The 26,393-nt window shown below is 43.4% G+C and overlaps 1 protein-coding gene across 2 annotated transcripts in view; it reads right to left on the reverse strand.

Moving 5' to 3' along the window:
* Positions 1-26,393, reverse strand: part of prkg1b (protein kinase cGMP-dependent 1b) — a 48,682-nt gene that overhangs the window by 11,922 nt on the left and 10,367 nt on the right. For both annotated transcript variants that reach the window (XM_070545798.1, XM_070545797.1), the window contains exons 2-3: positions 19,936-20,102; positions 2,574-2,687 (exon numbers count right to left, since the gene is read on the reverse strand). In XM_070545798.1, the coding sequence (XP_070401899.1) occupies positions 2,574-2,687; positions 19,936-20,059 (238 nt within the window). In that variant the 5' untranslated portion in view covers positions 20,060-20,102. The remainder of the gene's footprint in view (positions 1-2,573; positions 2,688-19,935; positions 20,103-26,393) is intronic.

Raw genomic sequence — 26,393 nt, forward strand, 5'->3', positions numbered from 1 at the left:
ACTATGGTAACAAGGCATTCATCTGGAGCTGCAAGCAGTTACCATGGAGATGCAGGCTTGTAGAAACTTTCTCCACAAAATGTTTGTGTGTGTTACACAAAACTACACAAATCCATTAAACCCTAAAATTATTTTTTCATTTTGAGAATTTCAGAAAAAAATTCCTGAATATTTTGGGAAATGAGTTTGTTTTACTGACAGCAACAGTTCATATTGTGAGAAGGCAGAGCTTTCAACCACCACTCAGTAGGCAGCTTCCTAAGTCAAGTCTTTTGTGTTTGTAATAAAAATGCTGCAGTGCAATGAAAAGGTTTCTGAGAACACCAAAACTACAGAATCCACATCCACATGAATCAAAATAAAACCACGTGTCTTCAAAGTCGGATGTGACAGTGTGAGCGTCCTGTCACAATGTCCCGATTGATCATGCGCCCTGGCTACTTGGCCAAGGGGATGTCCCCTTGGCTGACTGGTTAGAGCGTATGACTCTCACCCGGGTGTCAGGGGATCGAATCCCGTCCGGGCCCTCTTTTCTCCACCTTGCCACATGAGACTCAAACTGGTACTCATCGGCTGAAATTGATTTCTGTGACAGAACTTTCTGGTTTTGACTCCAGATTTGTTGAGCTAGACTCAGTAACTTGGGACGTGCTGGAGACCTGTAATGTCTGGTCATCAACATCAATAAAAACAAGCTGGGAGACTTTGGGGTGTTTGTGTTCAAAGCTGCTAGAGGTCTGGTTCTGAGCTAGCACTAGTTCTCGCTGTTATTTCTCTCAGCCTAGCTGGACTGGTCAGGAGCCATAACCATACCAGTTCTCAGCTGGAAACAACTCAGAACAAACTGAGGCAGAATTGGAACCAATTTGGTGATTTTAATATTTCATCTGAAACTTGGTCAACCAGATTAGGACTCTGAACTTGTTCCCATCACTTCCTGTAAAACCTGTGACATGGTTTGACACCAGTGCTACAGTTTGTGTGTGTGCAGCAAACACAGATCATTTTTGTGTTTTTTTAAGTTTTATGACCAAGAATGGGGTGCCATGGAGATGCCAAGTGTGTGTGTAACGATGGCAATGACAGGAAACATGATGGTTTGTGTTCATTGTGGTTTAGATGAGCTTAACTACAAACAGGAGGTTACAATTGGTCATTAGAGACTGTAAAGATGAATGTAAAGGTGAACTATTTCTTTATGTTTAACAACAGCAAAGGTACATGGGCTTTTATTTTGACAGTGTCATAGCAACCGTAGCCAAGTAGGGAGGTGCAACGCAGAAGAAGCAAACGTAAATCTATTAGAAGTAAAGACGGAGCAAAGGGTAGGCTATTAACGGTTCACAGAGAAGAAGACAAAGAAAGTTTGAAGAATACTTCTGTCTAGCTTCAGTTGATAAGGGGAACAAGGTTTGTAACTATAATTCAGAATGTTGTTATGAAAACGGAATGTGTATGGGTACCTATATGATTGTATTAGTTGTGAAAAAGGCTACCAATGTAATCATTTATGCATTATGGTTCATTTTATGATTTATTTATTTTTTTGTTTATGCCTAGCTCATACGTTGGTTGATGATACGGACGGCTCAATAAATCATCATTCACCATCAGTTCCGGCCTTCTCAATATTGACTGAATGCTACAGAGACTAAATTAACTCCTTTAACATCCAACTTTGCATTTGTGTTGCTAAATAAATGGAAGTAATTATTTAAATGCAGATTAAAAGGTGGTTAGAGGGAAATCCCTGCAGATTAACTGTGTGTTCATGTGAAAACAGGTGGAAAGTTTCCGTAAATGGAAACAAATCCTCTCAAACCCAACGTTATTGCTAAGAGACACACAGGTGCCAGAACTCATCGGCCGGACCGGATGGTGTTGCCTGGCAACAGCTGCTAAGTGAGCATTCTACAAGGAAGACCTGACAGAAAGTTGGACATTCACACAAGCACACGGAGCGCTGTCAGAGTTCTGTTGAGCTTGCTTCCTCCAGCGGAACTCAGATTAGCTCCCACTGGATGTCCAACATTTCTTCTCTACATTCATGGAGACAAGAGCAGCTTCTGGGTGATTTTGAGAACGTTTTATTGGAATCAGAGTAACAGAAAATACGTGAAGTTTGTTATTTCCACGTGATCGGGAGGTAAAATCCACCTGGCTCCCAAAACTCAGGAACTAAACCATTCTTTATCTGACTGGACTGGCTGATCTGTAACTGAGTTATCCCTTCCACCAGTTAGGATACACATTTTGAGCTGGATAGAACCTGTCTGGTGTGAAGTGGTACCAGACAGTCCTGCGGACAGAACTTTGACCAGATCAGCTTAGTCAAGCAGGAGCATTAGGAACACTTGCCAATAACATGGTTTTCATTCATTAATATGAATCAAACTGGTCAGAGAATGACTTTTCAACTGGACTGCGACTGTCTAGACCAGCTAGGTGTTTCTAGAGTCTGTGTGAAGGTCCTGATCCAGACCTGACCAGGGACACACCTCGTTTTCAGCTGACAGCTCTGCTTTGATCTTTTCTCTGGTGAAGTGATGTATGTGTGTGAGTGTGTAACTCACTTCTGACAGTGGCCGTCCTGGTGCAGTTATAGAGGATGGCCAGCTCTCCAAACACCTTTCCTGGTCCCATGGTGCACAGCTTCATCTCCTCTTTGGTCACCTCCACCTTCCCCTCTGCATGCATCACAAATAACACAAAACTTCAGCTCTAAAGTTAGAGACTAATAGAATCTAGGTGCATCAAGGGAAATTTAGGCTCTGGTTGGCTAGCAGCCAGACAGACGCTCCCCTATGAAGAGCTGCATCAAAGTATCCGAGTTTTAAAAATATGTAAAACAAGTCAGCTAGAGCGAAACCACACAAAAGCAGACAATGATAACAAAAAGAGCTAGAATGTGGTGCCAAATAGAAATGACTTTTCTAAATTATATTTATTAGTTCAGAAACAGTGTGTGTGTGTGTGTGTGTGTGTGTGTGTGTGTGTGTGTGTGTGTGTGTGTGTGTGTTTTAATAGAAACACCAAACATTTTTTCTCATACTTTCCAGCAATTTTTTAAACCTCAGAGGAAATTAAAAGTGTTAGATGTCAAGGACACAGCGACACACAGCAGCTTGTGTTTCCTGGACCATTAACCTCCACATTACTGAGCCTTCAACCTTAAGTTGATGTTTGGTGCCAATGTTTTAGTTTTTGTTCTCTATTTCCACATGAAGCTTTAGGTTCTTGTTGTCTGGTCTGGAAAAATGTGAATGGAGTCAAACCAAATTCTGATGAATAAGAGAAGAGTTTATCAGAGTGGATTAGATTTACCTAAACCTTTAAACATGAGCCAATAACAACAGTTGAAACACTTGAACGTTTGATCAGATTTGTGTTTTTCTTTGGAACCAGAAGCAAACTGTGTCCTTAAAGATGCATTATGTGGAAATTAAGTAAAAATGACATCCTGTGGCAAAATGTGGTTACTGCAACCACAATTTAAACAATTCTGGAGCTTTTTGCTGGCTGTCGTCAAATTACAATTGTCGGCACTGCAGTATCAGCTCACAGGATACACGGCACCCCCACACTCACTGATGGTAAACAGTAGTTACGTTCCTCCTTCCTTTGTTTTGAAAGGAGAAAAACTGACAATCCCTGCAGCCAGCTGGATATGAAATATGTTTCAGTAACCTTCCTTCCTTCCTTTTGGGATTTTCTCACTGTAAAATTCTCACTATATTCTTACATAATCTTCAGGTTGGTGTTTTTAACCTGTTAGAAACGCTGATGGGTTTCTATAGTCCTATACTCTCCAGCTGCTGAAGGATAGATGGCTGGGTGGCTGGCTGGCTGGCTGGCTGGATGAACGGATGGACGACAGATGGATGGACAGATGGACGGAGAGATGATATGACCCATCAGATTCTGACAAACCATCAGGTTTGCAATGACCTGAGGCCTCATTTATCAAGCTTGCTTACACACAAAACGGGATCGGAAAACTGTGTAAGCAACTTTCCATGCAAACTTTGGGATTTATGAAAGAAAACTTAGTGGAAAAATGTGCGCAACTTTAAGTTGACTAAGGACCTGATTACGAACATTTTGGACATGGAGAGCACCTGCAGTGCTGCTGCTGAGAAGGATAAAATTATGAAATCCTGCAGCATTATCACTTGTACTGCTTCGTTTACACACAGAACAAGACCTCCCACAGGCACACACGCGCACGCACACACACATGCGTGCACACTCACACACACGCGCACGCACACACACACAGCCTGAAGTGCAGAATACGGAATTCAGAATATCAGCAGGGGGACAGATTGAGACAGAATGTCATGTGTCTGTGACAGTGTGAGTGTCCTGTCACTGTGACCCGATTGATCATGCGTCCTGGCTTCTTGTACAGGGAAGATCTCTGTTTGGCTGACTGGTTAGTGTGTGTGACTTTCACCCGGGAGTCTGGGGAATGAATCCTGGCTGGGTCTTTTTTTATATCCGCCACAGATCTCTCTGAAGAACTCAGCATTGACGGCTTCAGCAGCGCTGTGCCACTCCGTGGATTTTCTCTTTTTTTTTTTGTGCAAAATTACTTCCTTTCATTTCTCCACCTCACCCACAAGTACCTGAATTTCTGCTTGTGAAATAGTGCTTTCATCATTAATGTTCACACACTGGTGGGGATGAGCTACGATGTAGCCACAGCTGCCCTGGGGCGCACTGACAGAGGCGAGGCTGCCGAGCACTGGCGCCACCAGTCCCTCCGACCACCACCAGCAGGCAACGTGGGTTAAGTGTCTTGCCCAAGGACACAACGACAGCGACAGACTGAGGGGGGCTCGAACCTGCAACCTTCCGATTACGGGGCGAGCACTTAACTCCTGTGCCACCGTCGCACCGTCGTGTTGTTCTTGTATCCTGCCATTAAATCCACTTTTATTTTATCCGTGCCTGCATTCCTGCCTCCTGATCTGCTCCACCACACATGGTCCGCCGTCATCCACTCCTCAACATGACAGTGGGTTTAGAGGTGGCGAGCCCATGAAGAGATGGAGAGAAAAATTTGTCTGTGCTAAGTCTCTTATATACAACAAACACAATATAAACACACTATCTTGGGCTGGATACATGACAGGGTATCACAGAACAGCGCTGCGCCCTCTGGTGCTCTGGCGGGGAACTGCTTTGCAACACTCCTCAGGAGACGGAGAAGTATGAGGGCAAAATGTCTCCGTGTGTGCGTTTCCCTTTTGGAGCTGATGGAGAAGCATGACTCAGGCTCAAGGCACTGCACTCCACACCAAATGTGTTAGGGGGAGGGCAGGCAAAGATGTGTAGTAGCACAAGAAGTCCGAGGGGAGGAGTCCAAGACCCCATCTGACATACAGCCGTACACAGACAGTCACACACTCCCTCCCTCGTGTTCACACATACACATACAACCAAAAACTTACAAAAATGAACGCTAGACACCCGCTCATGCTCCCCATACAAACCCTATTCACTCTGGTCCCGGTACTGCTGCACAAAGGGTACAACCATCACCGGTTCCCAGAGTTCGCCCCTTTCTGCTGGGGGTGATGATGAGCAGGCACCCCCACCCAACGCTGAGCAAAGCATCCCACCACCCCAGACCCCAACATGAAAGTGACATTTTTTAAATTCTCTTTTAATGAATTCATATTTTGCACGTGTTTGAAGAGGGTCAGTTTTCGCCATTATGCCTGCACTTTAACTGGGTACTACTACTTCCATGGGTGCATGGTTATGATGTAAAACGGGGGTGCAAAACCAGGAAATCTAATGAAGTATGACCATACCATTATGATGTTATAAACAGTTTCAAATTGACAGTGTGTTAGTGGCCTAGCTCATTTCCATGTGTGCGATACTAAAGCCGTGCTTTTGGAATAACCTTTTTCTTATGAATCTCATGATTTTACATTCATAACAAAATGTACATGTTTCAAAAAATCTTCACGTTTAGGCCAGATTTGTTTTGACTCGCTCCAAAATATCTTCAGTGGGACAGCAGTAGCTGAGGAGGTTGAGCAGGTTGTAATCTGAAGATTGCAGGTTAGATCCCGGCTCCGACCAGAGAATTCTGCTGTTGTGTCCTTGGGCAAGACACTTAACCCACCTTGCCTGCTGGTGGTGGTTGGAGGGACCGGTGGCACCAGTACTCGGCAGCCCTCGGCTCTGTCAGTGCAATCCAGGGCAGCTGTGGCTACATCGTAGCTCATCACCACTAGCATTTGAATGGGTGGATGACTGGTTGTGTTGTGAAGTGCCTTGGAGGGTTATAGAACCCTTAGAAGGTGCTATATACATACAGGCTACCATTTACCATTCAGTGCAAACATAAAAATATAAAAATCATCTGCACCAATATGTTTATTTTTACTTCTGCACTCTGTTAGTTCTAATGAAAGCAACTATTAACTGTCATCTCAAAAAATAAAAATAAAGGTATTTTCTAGGATTTATAACTTTCTGATACATTTTAGATTTTTCTGACATACTTTGTCTCTTCCCTTCTCTTTCATCCTTCTTCTTTTATTGATCTTTTCAGTATGAGTTGACTGATTTCATTACCTCTCTTCACCCACCCACCCATAAGCTCCTCCCTCAATTTCATAAACTCTTTTATTTCATCAGCAACAGTTTCCAGTCCTTATGTTTAAATATTAAATGTTAAATATGATTTTCCAGCATGTTGCTAAGGCAACCGCATCCACAGAAATCTCTCTTTCTCTGTGTGTGTGTGTTTGTTCCTACCTAATGAGTCCAAACTGCCCCCCCCACACACACACACTCATTTTTTTCATAATGTCTGAGGATATCTCACCATCTTCCTCAAACATTCTCAAACCATCTTTCATTTTCTCGCTAAAATTAAATAGCTTGAAAGACGTTTTTTTTCTATTTTTGTCCCAGCATGTGCAGTAAGACTCCACGATGTGAGTCTTCAAGTTGGTTAATGTCCCCACAACATCTCACACACACACACAAACACACACAAGCACAATATCTACTCATCTTTCTCATGGTCTAATTTTAGAATTTACTGATTTACTGATTTTAGGAATTACTTCCTCTTCCTGTGACAGAGGTCGATATATTTAGTCACCGTCTGCACCCACCCCTGCAACAAGCCCCACTCCTTCCCAAACTCCCCCACCTCCTACAACAACAACAACACACACACACACACACACACACACACACACACACACACACACACACACACACACACGCACGCACGCACGCACACACACACACACACACATCTACTCCTGTGAGGACCCACCTCTGATGTAAAGCATTCAGTATATTGACACGAACTCATGTTAGCTCCGTGCATTTAGCACAAAGCAGATGGATGTAACTCACACAGCTGTAACCTTTTCACACTAACACAAACATTTATAAAGAATCAGTTTGCTCCTCTATGATGAAAGTGATGCCACTCAAACTTTTCGATGTTATATTTTTGACTGAAGTTTGGTTAATTTAATTTCTGCAGCCAGTAATTTTAAGGAATGTTTGATCTTCCAAATGTGCCAAAAATATTTGCCCACGTGTTTGTCTAGTTCATATGTCCACTGCACAAGTGAGTTAGCATTTGGGCCACAAAAGGCATTTTACTTCTACATTATGCATAGAAATGAGTATCATGTTAAAACATTTAACATTGTTTGTCATATTAAATTCTTCTATTGCTGTAAGATTATGGTCTTCTAAAGTATTATCACTTGTTTAGATATTTTTAGCTAATGGCATCTGATAGGCTGAATAAAAACAGACAGACAACAGACACGAAGTTGTCACACCCTGTCTTGTCTCCCCATTCTGTTCAGTCATGTGTCCCTGTTAAATGCTCCCACCTGCCTCTCGTTTTCCAATCACCCAAGCTCCCAGCCCTCATGTATTTAAACCCTCTCAGTTCTGTGTGTTTGGTCGGTTCATTGTTTCTGTGTCCAGCGTGTTTTATATTAAACCTTGCTAAACTGTGCCTGCCTGCCTGCCTGCCTGCCTGCCTGCCTGCCTGCCTGCCTACCTGCCTGCCTTCTTCACCCGCATGTGGATCCTTGCCTCCGCTCACCTCGCCCACACACCGTGACAGAAGTCACGTGAAATTCCCGTGGAGGAGCTGACCCAAGTGGCTGGGGAGAGGGAAGTCTGAGCCTCCCTGCTTAGGCTACTGCCCCCACGACCCGACCCCAGATAAGTGGAGAAAAATGGATGGATCAATTGTTATGTGAAAACCAAGAAACCCAGCTGATTTTTAAACTTTCCTAGTCAATAATAATTCAGAGCTGCAATAAATGATCAAATCAAAGCTTTATTTATAAAGCGCCTTCCGCAACCCTGTCAGGAAGCCCAAGGCGCTGAACATGGAACAGTACAAAGTTAAATAAAGTGAATAAATCAGAAAATAAAAGCAATTCAAATGACAGATTAAAAATTACAAAAAAGGTGAAACATTCTAGTAGAAGGCAAATGTGTAAAACAAGGGAAAAAGTGAACCAATGAAAACTGTGAAAGTCAACATAAAAGAGGGCCAAATTCAAACATGTTCAGGAAACGCCAAGCAGAGGAGGTGGGTTTTTAGGCGACTCTTGAAGACTGGCAGAGATGGGGACAGCCTAACTGAGTGTGGCAACTGGTTCCATAGTGACGGTGCTAGGACTGAGAAAGCCTGGTCCCTGCAAGTTCGACACCTAGAACGAGGGACAACGAGCAGGCCTTGGTCAAAGGAGCGCATAGCACGTGATGGGGAATGTTTGTTCAGGAGCGTGGCTAGATAGGGGGGAGCACCACCCTGGAAGAAATTAAAAGCAAAGACGAAGAGTCTGAAGTGTAAACAATAGCAAACCGGAAGCCAGTGCAGGGAGGCCAGAACCGGACTGATGTGGTCCCGTTTCCTGGTCCTAGTCAGGAACCTGGCTGCGCTGTTCTGCACAACCTGAAGGCGACGCAGTGATGACTGACACAACCCTGCATAGAGAGCTGCAGTAATCAAGCCTAGAAATTACAAAAGCATGGAGTACCAATGCTTTTGTAATTTCTTTAAAACCTTACTAGTTTCCCGTGGAAAGTGTAGAGAGTCAAATATGGCAGCGAGGGATCATCTGTTTTCACACATAAAAGGGGCCAAAAAACACTTTAAATGAAAACATCCGAATTTTATTCTAATCCGAAATCAACAGAAACTTTGGATGCTTGCTTTTCTTCAACCAACAAAAGGAGGTAAATGAATCTGTGTTACTTTAAAGTGTCTCTCTGATTTAATCAACAACTTACACTAAACACACTACAGATGGAGCAACAAAATAGAATGAGAGAGACAGACAGACAGACAGACAGACAGACAGACATCATTAGAAAATAAAATCTGTCTGCTTGAACTTTACCCACACATGAAACTCCAAAAGCCTTGTTTTACCTTTCGTTTTATAATCGGTGGTTATTCATTTAATGTAAGAGCTGATAAAAGATTCTGGTCACACTGTGAGGACACATTCAGCATGTGTGTTATCCACCTAGCAGCTTTTACTTAATATAAATGTCATCGGTTGTTTCACATCGCTCGCTGCCGCCCACCGACACGGAGGACTGACCATCTGGAGGATTGTTGTCGAGACACAGCAAGTCTACCATCACCGAAACAAAAAGGTTTCAAATGACCCAAAGATAAAACGTGACAGCACCAGTTGGGCCGGTTTCCTTTGAAAAGGTCATGTGATGCCTAATGAGGAGGTGCTTCAATGGAAATAATAAGCTCTCCACGTGTATTTTGTAATAAAGCAGGAGAGAAGCTGTAAAAAGGACCAACATTTTTTTGCTATTTACTTTGACCTCATTTAAAATTCACATTTCCTCTCTAATGAGATCCAGAGTGCACTGCTGAAAGCCTACAGAATTACTTTTAACTGAGAGAAGTTAAATGATTGTTTTCGATGGGGAACTCCACAGCCACATAGGTTAATTGTCTTCTGACTGTATCAGTTACACACCAGCATCATGATGTTTTCAGTGGGAGGATCACATTACTAAACAGGCTTCTTATGTAACACACTGACCTCAAATTCAGCTCTAAATATAACAAAAGAGCTCAGCGTGAGCACCGAGCTGATGAGGTTCCAGGTTTGATCCTCGACAGAGCATGCCGTCCTCACCTCATCACGCTCCTCCAACAAAGAATCAACCGACCTGAGCCTGGCTGACGGAAACAAAAACCCTTCTTCTGAATCTCAGCTGCAGCCTGCATTGTCTTGCGTGGAAAATTCCTCCTGCTAATATTATCTGACTCTACAGTTTACTTCAACATAAAATGAACAGTTTGAGTTTCCTGTAACTTTATTAAAAATTTGATTTTACATGAATTTCAAAGGTTTTCCAGTCAGGTTAAATGAAAGGCATCCTTTTAGCATAAAAACTCTAATCTGGACCTGATTACCTCTGAGTACTGGTACGTACTGGTACTTACTGGTCTGACCCTGACTGCTGCCTGCAGAGGAAACCAGCAAACAGTGAGGACTAATGAGAGGGTTCTCAGGTGTGAAACGCGTATTATAAATCTGCTGCTTCCATAAACATCGTTGCCATGGTGACCGAGTTTCACCTCCTTGCATATTAGCTGGGAAAAACAAAAAATGCAACCTTCTGGACAAAAACTACCAGTAAAAACTTTTGAAAGATTCTGGATAACTGTTTTGGGCTGATGGCTTCTTGCAGCCTCTTTCTGGCTGATGATTTAGGGTGACAGTCTCTGGCTGGCTGTTTAAGGAAGACTGTTACTGGCTGATGGTTTCTGGAGAAGAGCCTACTACTCTGAAGCAGGAACAAACTTCTGCTCAGTTGTGGAGTTCTGTCTTTGAGGCCGGACTGACTCGTGTCATGTCAGTGGAAACTGCTGATACATTTCAAGTCTGCAGGAACTCCACGGAGAAACATTTCACTCTTTATCACCAGCTGATCCGAAGCAGCCACTTTCCTCTCAAAAGTGGCAAAGTTCTTCCAGCTGGAGGCAACGACATTTAAATCAGCTTGTTTCTCAGCTGACAGCAGCTGGCTGATTTGTATCTGCAGTCTCTAAAGCAGTTTGGAAGCTGAGTGACGTTTAAACTCAGAGGATGAAATCAGGGGTGCAGAGAAGAGAGGAAGTGAGCATTCAGCAGCCTGCAGGTGTTTGGACACGTTACTCATTCCTTAAAGCAGACAAAAACCTGAAGGTTGAATGGAGCTCTGTGAAAAACTCTGCTGGATTCTCTGCTTTGACCATCTGCTCATTAGAGAGAAAAGGTTACTCACAGATTTACAGGTCACGTAGGTTTTTGGTTTTAATCTCAACTCTCTGAAAGTACCATGCTGGATGAGTTTGATCTCAACCTCTCCTGAGTTACATCCTCCATAGGTGCGTCAAAACATTTAGTGAGGCAGAAGCCATCCGAACACCAGCTTTATGCTCAGTTTGATTTTAAAAATATTCCAGTTATTCTATTATTTTGGGCAGTGATGTTCCTATTCTGTTTGATCTCATCCAGCAAGCACAAACTGAGGTGCAGCTGAAGGAGGAGGAGAATATAGGAACACCAGTTCAGGGGACGGAGGACCAGTTTTGGGACAAAGCACATACTTCCTTTAATGTGGTCATTACCAGAGCTCAAAGGGTTAAACAAAAAGCTAAAAACACCTTGGAAGAGATGCCTTTCTACTGTGCAGAGCTAGATCCGAGTCCGGTCAAGCCACGTAAAACGAGGGCACAAAAGAGGAGGGAAAAGTTTCTGGTTTCAGCTACAAAAAGGTCTGGAACTGCCAAAGAACTAAGCCAATACATAGAGTTTAAAACCCCTTCAGACATTGTTGCCCTACAAAGTGTTGATCCCAAGTTAAGATTGTAGTTTGATAAAGTTTCAGAGGTGGAGGGTGATAAACTGGGCAAAGCAGACTGCTTAGCAGATGTTTCTTACATAAAAATGGCATCCTCTATCGAAGACAAGGCAAGGTTGAGGCCCTAGCATTACCACAGGGTCTGACACAAAACGTTATGCAGCTTGGTCATTCTGTCCCATGGGCAGGTCATCTTGCATTTCAGAAGACACTCAGCTGAATTAGTAACCGGTTAGTTTGGCCGAGTATGTATACACAGCTGAAAGAGTTTTGTGCTGCTTGTGGAGCTCTGCCAGCGGACATCAACTAGGGGAGTACCACGAGCACAGCTACAGCCCCTGCCCCTTATTGCTACCCCTTTCGATAGAATGGGAATGGATATTGTTGGGCCGCTTGAAAGAAGCTGTTCTGGCCACAGATACATCTTGGTAATTTGTGATTATGCCACCCGTTACCCAGCGGCCTTTCCCCTTAGATCTATCACTGCCAAACATGTGGCAAATTGTCTGATCCAGCTGTTTTCAAGAGTAGGCATACCTAGATAAATCCTGACTGATTGCGGCACCAACTTCTTGTCAAAACTACTCCAGCAGGTTTATGGTTTGCTAGGGATTAAGGGTATTGGGTCCACTCCATATCATCCCCAGATGGACGGACTGGTTGAAAGGTTTGATCAGACTCTAAAGAACATGCTGCGGAAGTTTGTTTCCCAAACAGGTTCTGACTGGGACCAGTGGCTGCCTTATGTTCTGTTCACATACAGAGAGGTCCCACAAGCATCTACAGGATTCTCCCCTTTTGAACTTCTTTATGGTCGTCAAGTTCGGGGTCCACTGGACCTCCTGAGAGACCACTGGGAGACACCAACATCCCAACACGACAACGTGGTTGCCTATGTTCTGCATATGAGAGACCGACTGGAGCAGATGACATAATTGGTCCAAGAGCACATGCAGTCAGCGCAGGCTAACCAGAAGTTCTGGTACGATAAAAGGGCCAGAGAGAGAACTTTTCAGGTTGGACAGCAGGTGTTGCTACTTTTGCCTACCAGTGACAACAAACTATGGCCAAATGGTAGGGCCCTTACAAGATCACCAGATGCGTGAGTAAGGTCACTTATGAACTCCCCACACCGGACAAGCAAAAGAAACATCAGTGTTTTCAGTGAATCTACTGAAAGAGTTCCATTGTGCTTCATCGGACCAGGCTCAAGTGTTTACCCAGGATCCACCCCAACCACAACCATTCATTTGTGAAGCACAAGAGGAAGAGAGGGAACAGCAGTTCCCGGGGAAGGACACAAAACACCTCACAGTGGGTCTGTCACATCTTCAGTCTGACCAGCAGAGGGAGATCGACTCATTGCTTGATGCAGACCTCTTCACGGAAACGCCAGGGTTCACGACTTTGGTTGAACACAAGGTTCACCTGAAGGATGATGCTACACCACGACGAAGGTCTTACCGGAATCCTGAACGGCTGCTGCCCAAGCTCAAAGAAGAGATGGAGCTGATGTTGCAGCTGAACATAATTGAGAGCCGTCCACAAGTGAGTGGTGTAGTCCCATTGTTTTGGGAGGATGGTTCGCTTAGGTTTTGTATTGATTTTAGATATCTCAACTCCATGTCAAAATGGCAGTCTTATTCAATGCCCCGAATAGATGAGTTGCTGGAGAGAGTGGGCTATTCTAAGTTCATCAGCACTCTTGACTTGAGTAAAGGATATTGGCAACTAGCACTGGCACAAGAAGCAAAGAAACTTACGGCTTTTACAACCCTCTGGCTTGTTCCAGTTTACGGTGATGCCATTTGGTCTGCAGGGGGCACCAGCCACATTTCAGAGACAAATGGACCAGGTGTTGAGAGATGTGCCACACTTTGCAGCTGCATACTTGGATGATGTGGTCATCTTCAGTCAAACCTGGGAGGACCGTGTGTCTCACCTTGAACAGGTTCTTCAGTTGATAAAACATGCTGGGCTGACAGTTAATTCAAGCAAATGCTCCCTGGCACAAACTGAAGTGGAGTATCTGGGACATGTTATTGGCCAAGGTGTGGTGAAGCCTAGAGTTGGGAAAGTGAAGGCCATCCACTCCTATCCTTTTCCAACAACTAGAAGCGGGTCCGGGCCTTTCTGGGTTTGGTTGGCTGGTACAGCAAATTCATCCCACATTTTGCGGACAGAGCAGCCATCCTGACTGACCTAACGAAGGCTTCAGCACCAACCAAGGTGAAATGGACAGTTGACTGTGACAGAGCCTTTAAGGACTTGAAGACAGTTATCACCAGTAAGTCTGTTCTGCACAGCCCTGATTTTAGTCAGGCCTTCATTCTATAAACAGACACTTCTGCAGTTGGTCTTGGAGCTGTGCTTTTGCAGGATGTGGAAGGTGAGAGGAAACCAGTTCTGTTTCTGAGCCGAAAACTCCTGGATCGAGAGACTCGCTACTCGACGGTGGAAAAGGAGTGTCTGGCCATAAAGTGGGCAGTTTGCACCCTGAAGTACTACCTGTAGGATCGTCACTTCTTCCTGGAAATGGACCACCGGGCTCTGCAATGCTCAACCGGATGAAAGACTCAAACACTCGTCTCACAGGGTGGTATCTGTCTCTCCAGCCCTATGATTTTACCATTCAATATCATTCAGAGAAGGCCAACCTGGTGGCCAACTGCCTTTCCAGGTTGCATGGAGATTGAGGTTCGGTGTCTTGGGTGACGGGGGAGGAGATGTAACAATGAGACACTGTTACATAGATATTTAACTATGTTTATTGTTGAAGCAAATAAAAGCACTGACAAATAGGTTTTGACATCATGTTTAGTCTGGTTGTGTATTGTTTTTGTATGCAGATTCCTTTTACTTTTGTATATCTGTAAAGACAAATAGTTCATTGTTGAGATATGGGCAAACAATAGTTAATCTTTTCTTTTGCATATCATTCAACTTACCCCTGTTGTCTCCATGCAGGTGTGCACAGACAAAATCTTCCCCAGGAGGTTTGTGCACACTTACATGGCGCTGGGACTGTACCAACATTGAGTGGGTTGTGAAGTTGTTTGACATTGTGTGGTTTCTGCTTGAATTTATTTGGAATTATTAATGATTGAATACTCCAGCTTACACTGGTTTGTTTAGTTTATGAATGTATCTGTTAGGTTTTGTTTCCCTTTAGAGGTTATACTGTTTTCCCCTTTGAATGGATTCTCCCAATTAAGGATACCTGTATAAATTGTCTGTCTCCCCATTGTTCTGGGTTGTTGTTGTTGGTAGCACTGTTGGAGAATAAAATGAAAAGAAGCTTCCACTGATGTCCATCTTTCCTTGATTTATGCTGCTGTTTGGGTCAATACTGTCATGGTTTGTGCTGAGTCTAACTGTGTGTTGTGCTGAGTCTTCTCTGTGTGCAGGTGGGTGTGTCTGGAGAACAGCTGCTGCTTATCTGTTCATCAGTGGTCAGGGGATTTAAGGAGCGTTGGGACAACTCATCAGTGCTGGATGATACTCAGCATTGGGTAGAACTCTTGCCAGCATCTTGCCTATGTCTGAAGATTTGTTATTTTTTTGTGTATCTCACCTTCCTGAAATTATCTGTCCTGTTCTCCGACCTCCTCAGGAAACTTCTCCTCCACCAACCAAACCATCAGCTGAAAGAAAAACTCAACGGATTCCAACCCTGTCTGCCAGCCCTGTCGCTCACCCCTGACCGCCTGCTCTCCAGCCCCCACCTGCCATCTTGGACACCCCGAACTCTGGTGCTCAGCTCCCAGCCACATCTGACTCCCACTTGACCAGCTCAGCCAGCCGTGACTTGCCTACTCTCTCTAAGCCTTACCAACAACCAGGAAACAAACTCCACCGGAACCACCTGATCTCAGACCATCATCTCCATCTCCCATCGTACATAAAAATAAAACCTTTTTTACTTTCCTTTGTCTCAGTGTATGATTCTGCATGTCGTGGGTCAAAAAGCTGCAGCCCAACATGACAAATACCTTAAGTACTGAACGTCATCCTGACAAGCATGTGACAGAGTGTTTTAAAGGGTATATAGAACATTCGCTGACCCTCCTGGAATTTGATTTATCTGAATGCTTGGTGCCAATTTAGAACAGGGTCCCTTTATTAATGTTAACCTGCAATGTTAACAACAACCTAATATTAATATTGAGCCCGTCCCTAATGACTTGGCTCCAGCAGGTCCAAAACACTGTTTCCAGATTTTTGTAGTGGGAGCATGTCACTCCCCTCCAGACAGCTTTGGACTGGCTACCATGAAGAAATGCATCTTGTTCAAAATCCTGGTCCTTGTTTTTCAATCCCTGTCTGGATCAACACCACCATATTTAGCCTCCCTGCTGACCCGTTACGGCCCTGCAAGATCACTACATTCAGATCAGAGTGACCTTTTGGTGGTACCGCGATCAAAGCGCAAGTCTAGGGGTGATCATGCTTTTGCAGTTCTGGGTCCTCGGCTTTGGAACCAACTCCCACAAGAAATCAAACAGTCTACATCGCTGCCCACTTTTAAAGGCATAAGCTGTATTTTAGATCTGTTTCTTAGTTGTTTTTATTCACATTTTAATGCTTTTGATCACTATTTTTGTTGTTTTTAGCTCTTTTTTTGTTTCTAAATGTTTTTATCTCTGTATTTTATTATAGATCTGTTTTATTGTGCTGATTCTTTGCACAGTGTTCAGCACCTTGGGTCCCCTTGATTCGGGGTGGGAAAGGGCTTTATAAATAAATTGATTGATTGACTGACTGACTGATAGATATTAATATTAATAAAATTAATAATAAGTAACGCATTACAAAGCAGACACTCCTCCCCAGCCCTTTGTCCTAACCTTAAGGACACTTAATAGTTAACAATACTGGGAATGTTAATAAAGGGACCCTTTGTTTAATGCTTAATAATGCACTTAGCAACATTTAATAGATTTATAAATTATTTGCAAACTTTCTACATGCCTAACCTCACCTATGGTCGCAAGCTTTGGGTAGTGACAGAAAGAACAAAATCACAGATTCAAGCGTTCAAAATGGGTTTTCTTTGCAGGGTGGCTGGGCTCTCCCTTAAAGACAGGGTGAGACACTCAGTCATCCAGGAGGGGCTCAGAATAGACCCACTGCTCCTCCACATCAAGAGGAGCAAGTTGAGGTGGCTCGGGCATCTGGTCAGGATGCCTCCCTGGCGAGGTTTTCCAAGTACATTCAACCAGGAGGAGACCTAAAGGAAGACCCAGGACATGATGGAGAGACTGTATATTCTCGGCTGGCCAGGGAACGCCTTGGGATTCCCCCAGAGGAAGCCGAGGAGAGGGAAGTCTGGGCCTCTCTGCTTAGGCTGCTGCCCCTGCGACCCGACCCCGGATAAGTGGCCGAAAATGGATGGATGGAAGAAGGGATGCACAGTTTTCTGTCTTACTGTATTTTATTTTCCCCTTTTTGGTTTCTGTGAGCTTTGGGGCCTTGTTACTGTCAAAAATTGTAATAAATCCAATAAAAACAATTTTTAGCAAAAGGAAAGCCTGTTTTATCTGATGTTTATGTAATTACAACAGAGGCCTCGTGTACAAAGGAAGGGTGCGTCCACACAAGAACACTGTGTACATGCAAAATAAACTCAAGCAAGATGGCACATATTTAAAGAGGAGAGGATTTTTGACTGAAGATCACGTTGCTTTGTCTGTATCATACGTCTGCTGATCGCACAGGGGTTTGTGACAATACTGTTATTTCAGAACGAGTGGGCAGATCAATCAAGACTGTGTCAGCCAACCCTGAGCCATGTTGTGGATGGACCTGTCCATCAGGGTTCTTCAAAATCACCATCACATGACGTTCATCATGGTAGGGAGCATTTTCATTTAAATAAAAACAAAGTTTTGATGAGCGATTTAGCACTGAGTCAAGGAGGCCTGGTTCAGCACATTTATTCTAATGAAGAGTGGGCTGGGACTGAACTAGCTGGCACCGCGTGGAAAGTAAATTCATTAATTGTTTTTACATTAGCTTCGCCTGATGTGTATTGACTTCTATTCCCAAACATCGTCCAGATTTTAAAGCATCATTAGTCAATGATTTATGTGAGTGACTTTGTGGTTTTTGGAGGTTAAACTACCATTTCGGAATATTCTACCGAATCCTCGAATGACTCTGTGTTCACAGTGAATGAGTAGCATGCTGTGGAGTAATTATAACATTGGTGTATGTATGTAGTGCTGGGACGTAATTTTGGGGGGGGACGGGTGGGACATGTCCCCCCCACTTTTTCAAAAGGCAGTTTTGGTCCCCTGCACTTTTTTCCGTCCGAAAACAATGTTACGCTCCATTAAATGGATTTGGTTGAGCACTAGGACCGAAACGGAAACCGGTTTACTATTAGACCCGCCCAAAAGCTAATCTATTGGCTCTGCTGATACTTGCTAACGTATTATTGGCTGTTGCTGCTGTCACTCAAGTTGTAAACAGTCAGAACGTGCTCACGTTGTTTTGCTAGTTTGGAGTCGCTAGGGAACACCGGTACTGAGTCACATCGTCAACTAGACGCTGTGTAATATCAGAGCTCAGCTCAGCTTCCATTACATAACATTTGAATAAGTGTTCATTTGTGAGTCTTTGGTAGTTAGGCACAGCCAGGAGGCAGCATGTCAAGAAAACGAAAAGTGGATAGAAGAGACTTCTTTCAAAGTCTAAACGTAAGTTGGAACATGTGACAGACCTGCATTAAGCTCAGACTCACCTCCTCCTTCACAAACATACTCAAAACTAACTTTTACAAACTCATCTCCTCCACATAACTGACTCCTCAGACACAATTTATTCGTATTATTATAATTATTATTTTTTTTATTATTACTATTATCATCATAATTATTATTACTAGTAGTAGTAGTAGTAGAAGTGTAACTTCAAAACTTTTATCGTTTAACTTTATTGTAAACTTATCTATTGCAATGTATATGTTCACATTAAAAAGCTCTGAAAAATTAACAGTATCATCATCATCAACAGATTTTTTTAAGCTTAATGTCAAAGATGTACACTTTTCATTAGATTTATCTTATTTTTTCCATTTTTTTTGTGTGTTGAAATGCAACAACTGTTTAAACACTTTTAAGGGGAAAAACATATTTAATATGTTTTTATACACTCAAATGTTAGGGTGATGATCATGTGTAAAACATTAGTTCAGCATGTCCTCTAACACAGCAAATGAACAAACGGCCAGATCTCAGGAGGGACCGTTTATGTATAAATAATTTTTATACTTTTGACTAGGCCTGGGAAAGTAACACATTTTGCTGGACGATATTTTGTCCAACAAATTGTTGATGATAAACGATATCATTGTCAACATTATCTAGACCAAAATAACCACTAATACAATGTTAATATATCATAATAATGCAAGTACACCCTTTAAAATGCAACAAATAAACCTTCATTTAACATTGAAATGTCCAGAACCAGAACTTCTAAATGAATAAAAATAACAAACAAAAATTAAATAAAAAAGGAATCTCACTCCCTGTTAGAAAATGTTGCACCAAAAACAATAAAAAAAGACCCAAAACAATAAATGCAATGGCCTATCCATTGTCAACAGCCAAAACTGCACTTCAATAAGGATGGAAAAATTATTGAGATGGGCACGTGACGTGTCAAGGGGTCTTTACATAACACCCCCCACCCCAAATCCGCACAAGCCTGCTGTGTCCCCCCCACTTCTGAAATCAAAATTTCGTCCCTGATGTAGTGCATAGCATTAACAGATGAAAGCCTGCTGAGTCTAAAGTGAATCGTTTTAATAGCTGCATGCTCTATCCTGCAGAGCTAGGGCTGCTGGCAGACGACAACATACCAAACACAAAATTCCTACACATTATTATCTTATTATCCTGCCTCTAACTCGCATGTTGTAAAGTTTCTCTTCATTGCTGTACCTGTAGTGATCTGTGACTGTGCAGAGAAGAGACACTTCAGGTAGCAAATCCATGCAAATCTTTTTTTACATGAAGTTTGTTTCCTCACCTTCCATCACGAATACCAGGGAGCCCACGTCTCCTTCTTTTATGATGCAAGCATCCTTCCCATAATCCACCGGGTACATGCAGTCCACAATCTCCTGGATCTGAGACAGCTCCAGGTTCTTCATGAAGTCATTGTCTAGGATGGCATCCTTTATCAGTTCCTTGGACCTGAGAAGACAAGGAGGTAAAGACAATCAGACCGGAAAATTTAGAATAAAACCAAGAGACGACCCTTAAGCCCCCTTCAGACAGGCCATGAAAAACGGAAATGTTCCGGACTCTGTCCGTAAGACTTTTGTGTCTGAATACAAACATCCGGATAACGTTTTCCGTAATTAAACCGGACGAAGCCCCTAGTAACAGGTCCGGACTTGTTACGGACAGGGTGGCTGCTTCAGACTGGTGAGGTCGAGGTCCGGACAGGGAGGAGGGGGAGGAGGAGGGGACCGGGGGCCGCTGTGCGCACCTAGATAGCTCGCTCCTGTAGCATGCGGCGATCCATGGCAGCTCGCCTCCTACGGTACTGTCTAGACGTACGACAGAGCGCTTCACACCGCTTCAGTGATTCCTTTAACCATTGAGCTTCATCATCCAGGTCTCTTATGCATCTTCGTGTGCGCAGAATTATGCTTAACATAAGTCTGATCAGTGAGAGGAATTCTATCTCTTCGTCTGCCATGTTTGACTGAATGGCTTTGTTTGGGTAAATGACGCAAGTACCCCCCGACATCTGGAACTTTTCCCTGCTGTGTGAAGGCAGCCGACAGGACAAGTTCCGGTACAAAAGTGGTGTGTCTGAAAACACAGTTCCGGTTAAAAAAGGGATTGAATTGTCCACACATATTCCAGAATGTCAGTCTGAAAAGGGTTTTAGAAACCAGAGAGGCCACTTATGAGAATGGAGATGGATGCTCACTGTAAACCCGAATAAGTTCCCAGAACTCAAAAATTTTGAGGCAATCAATTGCCTCAATTTTTTTGAGTTTTGATACTGAAAATTTTAAGTTTTCATAAATAAAATTTCTTAATAAATTTTACTCATACATTTGAAGTTTATTAAATTAAAATTGCTCATCCAATCAACTCAAAAGTTCAACTTAAGGCTGCGATAAATCTGAGAAAAACATTCAGACAACATCTGAGGAACTTTGTTTTATGTTTCTCTCAGAGTGGTTTAATCCACTTTAAAGCAAACTGAAATGACTGTCTGCAAGTCCACATTCAGCTTCTGATCTCAGATAGTTTTTATGATTTAGTTTGAGACGAGCGTCTGGAGGAGGATGTTTCCTCTGCTGGTTTGATCATCTGTTTGAGTGTGTAAACACTGACGGAGTGTGTGATCGATGGCAGTCGGGTGATGAAGAGCAGACAGACGGTTCATTAGCGTTCATTCCAGCAGGAGACTGCAACAATATCGAGTCCAAACTGATAAAAATCTGACAGACGTTGTCAAACGATCTGATCCAAGTGCAGGAGGAGAGAAGTGAGTGTCACAGACGAGCCCAGAGGGACAGATAGCAGCTAAAAATCATTGCAATTCAATAAAAATGTTATTGCATAATTATGAAAGAAAAAATAGTGATGTCATGAATAAAAAATAATAATCCGTAAGAGTTTCAAAGGAACTCACACATTAAGTCCATGATTAATTGATTAGGAGCTGAAGAATTTCTCATTATCTGCTCATGTTTACAGATAATCTCCTCAGCGGGTGTCACGTGTGAACTCTGCCTTTAAACATCTGGACAGAGCTTTGTCTCACAAGCAGACCAGAAGCTTCTTCCTCCTCAAAGAGACAAATGAAGAGCAGCTGAGGCTCCATCACAACCAGAGAGGAGGAGGAAGAGGAGGAGGAGAATCTCACAGCAAAGATGAAGGTTTCCTTCCTGCTGAGTCTGTGAAACAGATTTTAATTTATATGGACTGAAAGCGACAAAGTGAAAGAAGCAAAAGGAGGAAAGACGACATATCCTCCACCACCAGCTGTCGATCGGGTTTCTAGATTCTGCTGAGATGTAAAAACCGTCTGAAGTCACAGGATCAGAATCTAAACCCCCCAAATTACAGAATTAAAACCCACAGAATTGTCACAGTGAGACTGGATCGCATGTAAAAGCCTTTCTGAGGACTCCTTAACCCCATAAGGCCCACTGTATCGTATGTTATACACACATCTCTAAGTTTGTAGTATAGCTGCATCTCTTTAGCAAGATTAGCATTTTCCAAAACAATCTGCAGTCTTAAATCTTTGTGGGGTTTCTGCCTGCTCATGAATTATTTACATACTTAAGTGTCAAGTGGGATTTTTATTTGGTACAATTATGGTTGTATTATTATAGAATTGCTTGATAAATTTAATATGAAAGTTAATAATTGTTATATTATCATTACCAATCGAATGTTTAAAATTTTAAGAAATTAGTCTTTTGAATACTATTTAATGTGTTAGGTCTTGTTCATTTTTCTTGTTTTTTCCTGGATTCAATGTGACATTTACATTGGTAGATTGTTGTCATGATTTTCCACAATGACACTATGACCCAGGCCTGTCCTCACTCCCTCAGATCATGTCAGGATGCAGCTGCAATCTCTTGGAAAATCGGAATATCATGAAAAAATTCAATAATAAAGACCAACCAGCCATTCCTCCCCATCCCCACACATTTTTCTCCTCCTGCTCCCTCACATCATCACACAATCATGCACATAGGACCTTGGGGGGTGGACGAGTCAGGGGTTGCAGGTATTCGCATTCCTGTGGCAACCTGCCCCCCAATTTTATTTGCACCTTAAACACTTTCACCAACGACATCCCACGCAAACACACACTTAGGGCCTTGGGAGTGAACACATTCAACGGCATTTGGCAGGGGGATTTTTCAGCCTCATCCCGAGTGCCGGTGCCCACTTCCAATTTTAAACTGCACTTAGACACTGAGGGCTGTAGGTGCAAGTGGGGTAGTGTGGTGGCATCAGCTGGCATAGGCCAGACGATGCCCGCACTGCCCGCTCACCACAGCCATGGAATACACCTCATCAACTCGCACGACTAGTGATCTTAGCACACCTCTGTTGTCGCTTGGCTTCCCGGGGCTGGAGGCTAGGAGGGAGATCTGGCCGTCCGGTTGGAGTCTGGGGTGGTGGGTTGCTTTGCTCAGCGTTGGGTGGGGGAGCCTGCTCATCAGCACCCCAGCAGAAAGGGTCAAACTCTGGGAACCAGTAATGGTTGTACCCCATGTGCAGCGGTACCGGGACCAGAGTGAATAGGGTGTGTATGGGGAGCATGAGTGGGTGTCCAGTGTGCATTTTTGTAAGTCTTTGGTTGTATGTGCATGTGTGAGCATGAGGAAGGGAGTGTGTGACTGTGTCTGTGGGGCCTTTGACTCCTCTCTTCTCCTGGGACTTCTTTTGATGCTATATGTTATAGAAAATTTATGTTTATTAATTCTTGATCATGGACTCAATCAAATGAATGTAAATGTATTGCTCTATGCCTCTCTGCATGCTCACTTATTCAGACACACACACACATTCTTGACTTTCAACACACAGACACATTCTCTCTCTCTCTCTCTCTCTCTCTCACTCTCTCTCCACTCCCATCTCTCTATAAATAAAGTCTGTTTGCCTCGTGCATCTTGCCACAGTTATAACTGTTTGACTTGTTGTTCATTGTCTCCTTTTTCTCTCCGACTATAGGAAATGGGTTATTGATAAAAATATTGATAAAATCCATGACACTGTACATCTTCGTCTCCCCTCCCCCTGCCACACCTGGTGTGGAGTGTGGTGCCTTGGTCTGCCTGAGTGTTCGTGGCTCCCGGGTCAGGGGGTTTAAGATTTTTGGCGTCTGCCTGATCAATCCCGGTGGCTGCCTGGTGGGATCTGGGTCCCTGGGCTCTGCTGGGTCTCTGGCGGGGGTGGTCGCCCCTGGGTCCCTGGTTGCTGGGTCCCGGGCTCGGCCGGCTGGAGGGTGGGAGGCTGCGGGCAGGCCTGTGGGCTTGCCGCTGATATCTCCCGGGACTCTGCCGGCTGCTGGTTGTGGCCTCCTGGGGCAATCCTCTGCGCCTCTCGAGGGGGGCAGGGGCTTTTCTGGTCGCGGTCTCCTTGGGGTCCCTGTGCTCTGGGGAAGCTCCTGGATCTCTGGGACTTGGAGCTCCCTCCATCTCCTATGCATCTTTGGGGGGACCGATCTGTGGCCCCTCACACTCTCTATTGGACGCTCTCATAGAGAAACCTTCCATATACAAGCGTGTGTACGCACACAGGTGCTCACATGGTGCTCTCATAAGTATGGACTTGGGCACGTTCAACACATGTCTTAAGGCTGTGGTTGGCACTAAATGCACTGTGATTTATTATCGTGTGATTGTTCAGTAAAACAATGTTGATTTTATATTTCTTCATCAAGTTGAAGCAGTGATAGCTTGCTCCTTTTGTATTGTTGTGTATCCCTTTTCTACAGGTGTAGAAGCAGACTCTTGTTCATCACTGATTGTTTATTTTCGTGCCCCCCCCCCCCCCCACACACACACACGCACACACACACACACACACACACCACCCCCACCTTTTGTCTCTTCCTTTCTCTTTCACCTCTGTCTCCGTGTCCGGTTGAAAATAGAAGGCATTCAAAACACAACAACAATAAAGTTTTAAGTATCGGGCGTGACATTAAAAGCAGATGCTTTGATGCTCCACCTGAAAGTAAAATCTGTAAGGCTTGTCACCAGCATTCAGACATTAATTCTGTTTGCTTCACAGCCAGACAGGACAGGAAAAGAAAAAAAAGAAAAAGGTCAATAATTCTTTTCACTCATTTCAGAAAGTGAAACTCTAACAGGTTCATTTAACATTGAGTGAGATATTTCATGCCTTTATTGTTTTACCATTTGAAGCTTATAGATAAGAACACTAAAAATATCACTGTGAAAACTACATAAGAACAACATGAAAAGGCTATTTTAAACAAATGCCAGACTTAGTCTCTGCACCCAAATGTTAGGATTAGGATTATATACATTATTAGGGTTATACTTTCATCAAAAACCAGCCATATCCAGTCCTATACATGTCATTTGTTATATTGAGTCTTCACGTGTGAAAGAGGCAGAGCCTCAACCAATATGATTTCTGTACGTTTTAGACGTAAAAGCATCCTCTCCTGAACAAAGTTTGACCTTATTAAATTCTCTGGAATGGTGCTGTTGATTATAATACACGTTGGAGAATTTAATCTTGGGATTGCTTCAGTTTTATTTAGTTTATTTCATCGCTGAGATCCAGGTGGCTTTAGCAGCTGAAATCTTCTCAGAGGTCTGAAAGATTTTTATTTTCCAAGTAAAACAATATTTCTCATCATGCTCCAGTGAAAACTCTGGGAGGTAATTCAGCTCTGAAGAAGCAGAAGACCAGATCTTTCAGGTTCAGTTTTCTTCAACAGTTCTGAGGAAACAAGCTCAGAGGTCAGAGGTGGATTATATTTTCCTGCAGAGGAAGAAACATTTCAGCCCAGTTTTAATATCTGTGCCTAAACAAAACTCAGGAGGGAACTGGATCAGGGCACGTGATTGGAGGATGATGAAGACCCTGGTTTTATTTTTGTATTAGTCACAGAGATAGGAAGAGAGCAGAAAGGCAGATACAATGAAAGATGGAGAGGAAGACGAGAGAAACACTGAGATAAAGGAGGAGCCAAACAACAGATGATCTGTTGTGTGAGAACTGTTTCATGTCTCCGTCACGGAGCCGAGTGTGTTGATGTGTGTGTTCACTAAAATCCTCCCTCAACAGCAGATCTGTCACACTTTCAGCTGATCATTAATTCGTCTGCTGTGCAGCATCTCCGCAGACAGCAGGAGAGCTGGTGGGCGTTCACAGCCCCCACACACACACACACACACTCTCTCTCTCCTCTGAAATATTTAAAATTTTAAAATAAAACGCGTGCAGGAGGTTGCAGGACTCTGAGGGTGGATGGGAGATCATACCCAGTTGGTGTGGGAGGAGAGTAGATTAAAAACCAGAAACACAACATGCTAGTGAACAGAGAGGAGTGCATGTGAAGCTGCAAAAACCCAACCAACGGATGGTTTTAGATGAGAAGTCACATCTGAGATGATGGAGCCCAGAAACAAGCCTGTCTGAGAAGAAACTAGAGTTAGCTGTAATCTGAGTCTCACACACACTTTTTTATATATTGGTTTTTCTTTATTCACACACACACATACACACACACACACACACACTCATCTATATGATAACTTATGTTATTACTGACATAATAGTGTGTGGTCATCTGTAAAATGAATCCTGATGAGTTGTGTGTGTGTGTGTGTGTGTGTGTGTGTGTGTGTGTGTGTGTGTGTGTGTGTGTGTGTGTGTGTGTGTGTGTGTGTGTGTGTGTGTGTGTGTGTGTGTGTGTGTGTGTGTGTGTGAATTATCTCCTGCTGATCAGTA

This window comes from Nothobranchius furzeri, chromosome 16 (assembly GCF_043380555.1).
Source record: "Nothobranchius furzeri strain GRZ-AD chromosome 16, NfurGRZ-RIMD1, whole genome shotgun sequence".
Classification (NCBI taxonomy): Eukaryota; Metazoa; Chordata; class Actinopteri; order Cyprinodontiformes; family Nothobranchiidae; genus Nothobranchius; species Nothobranchius furzeri.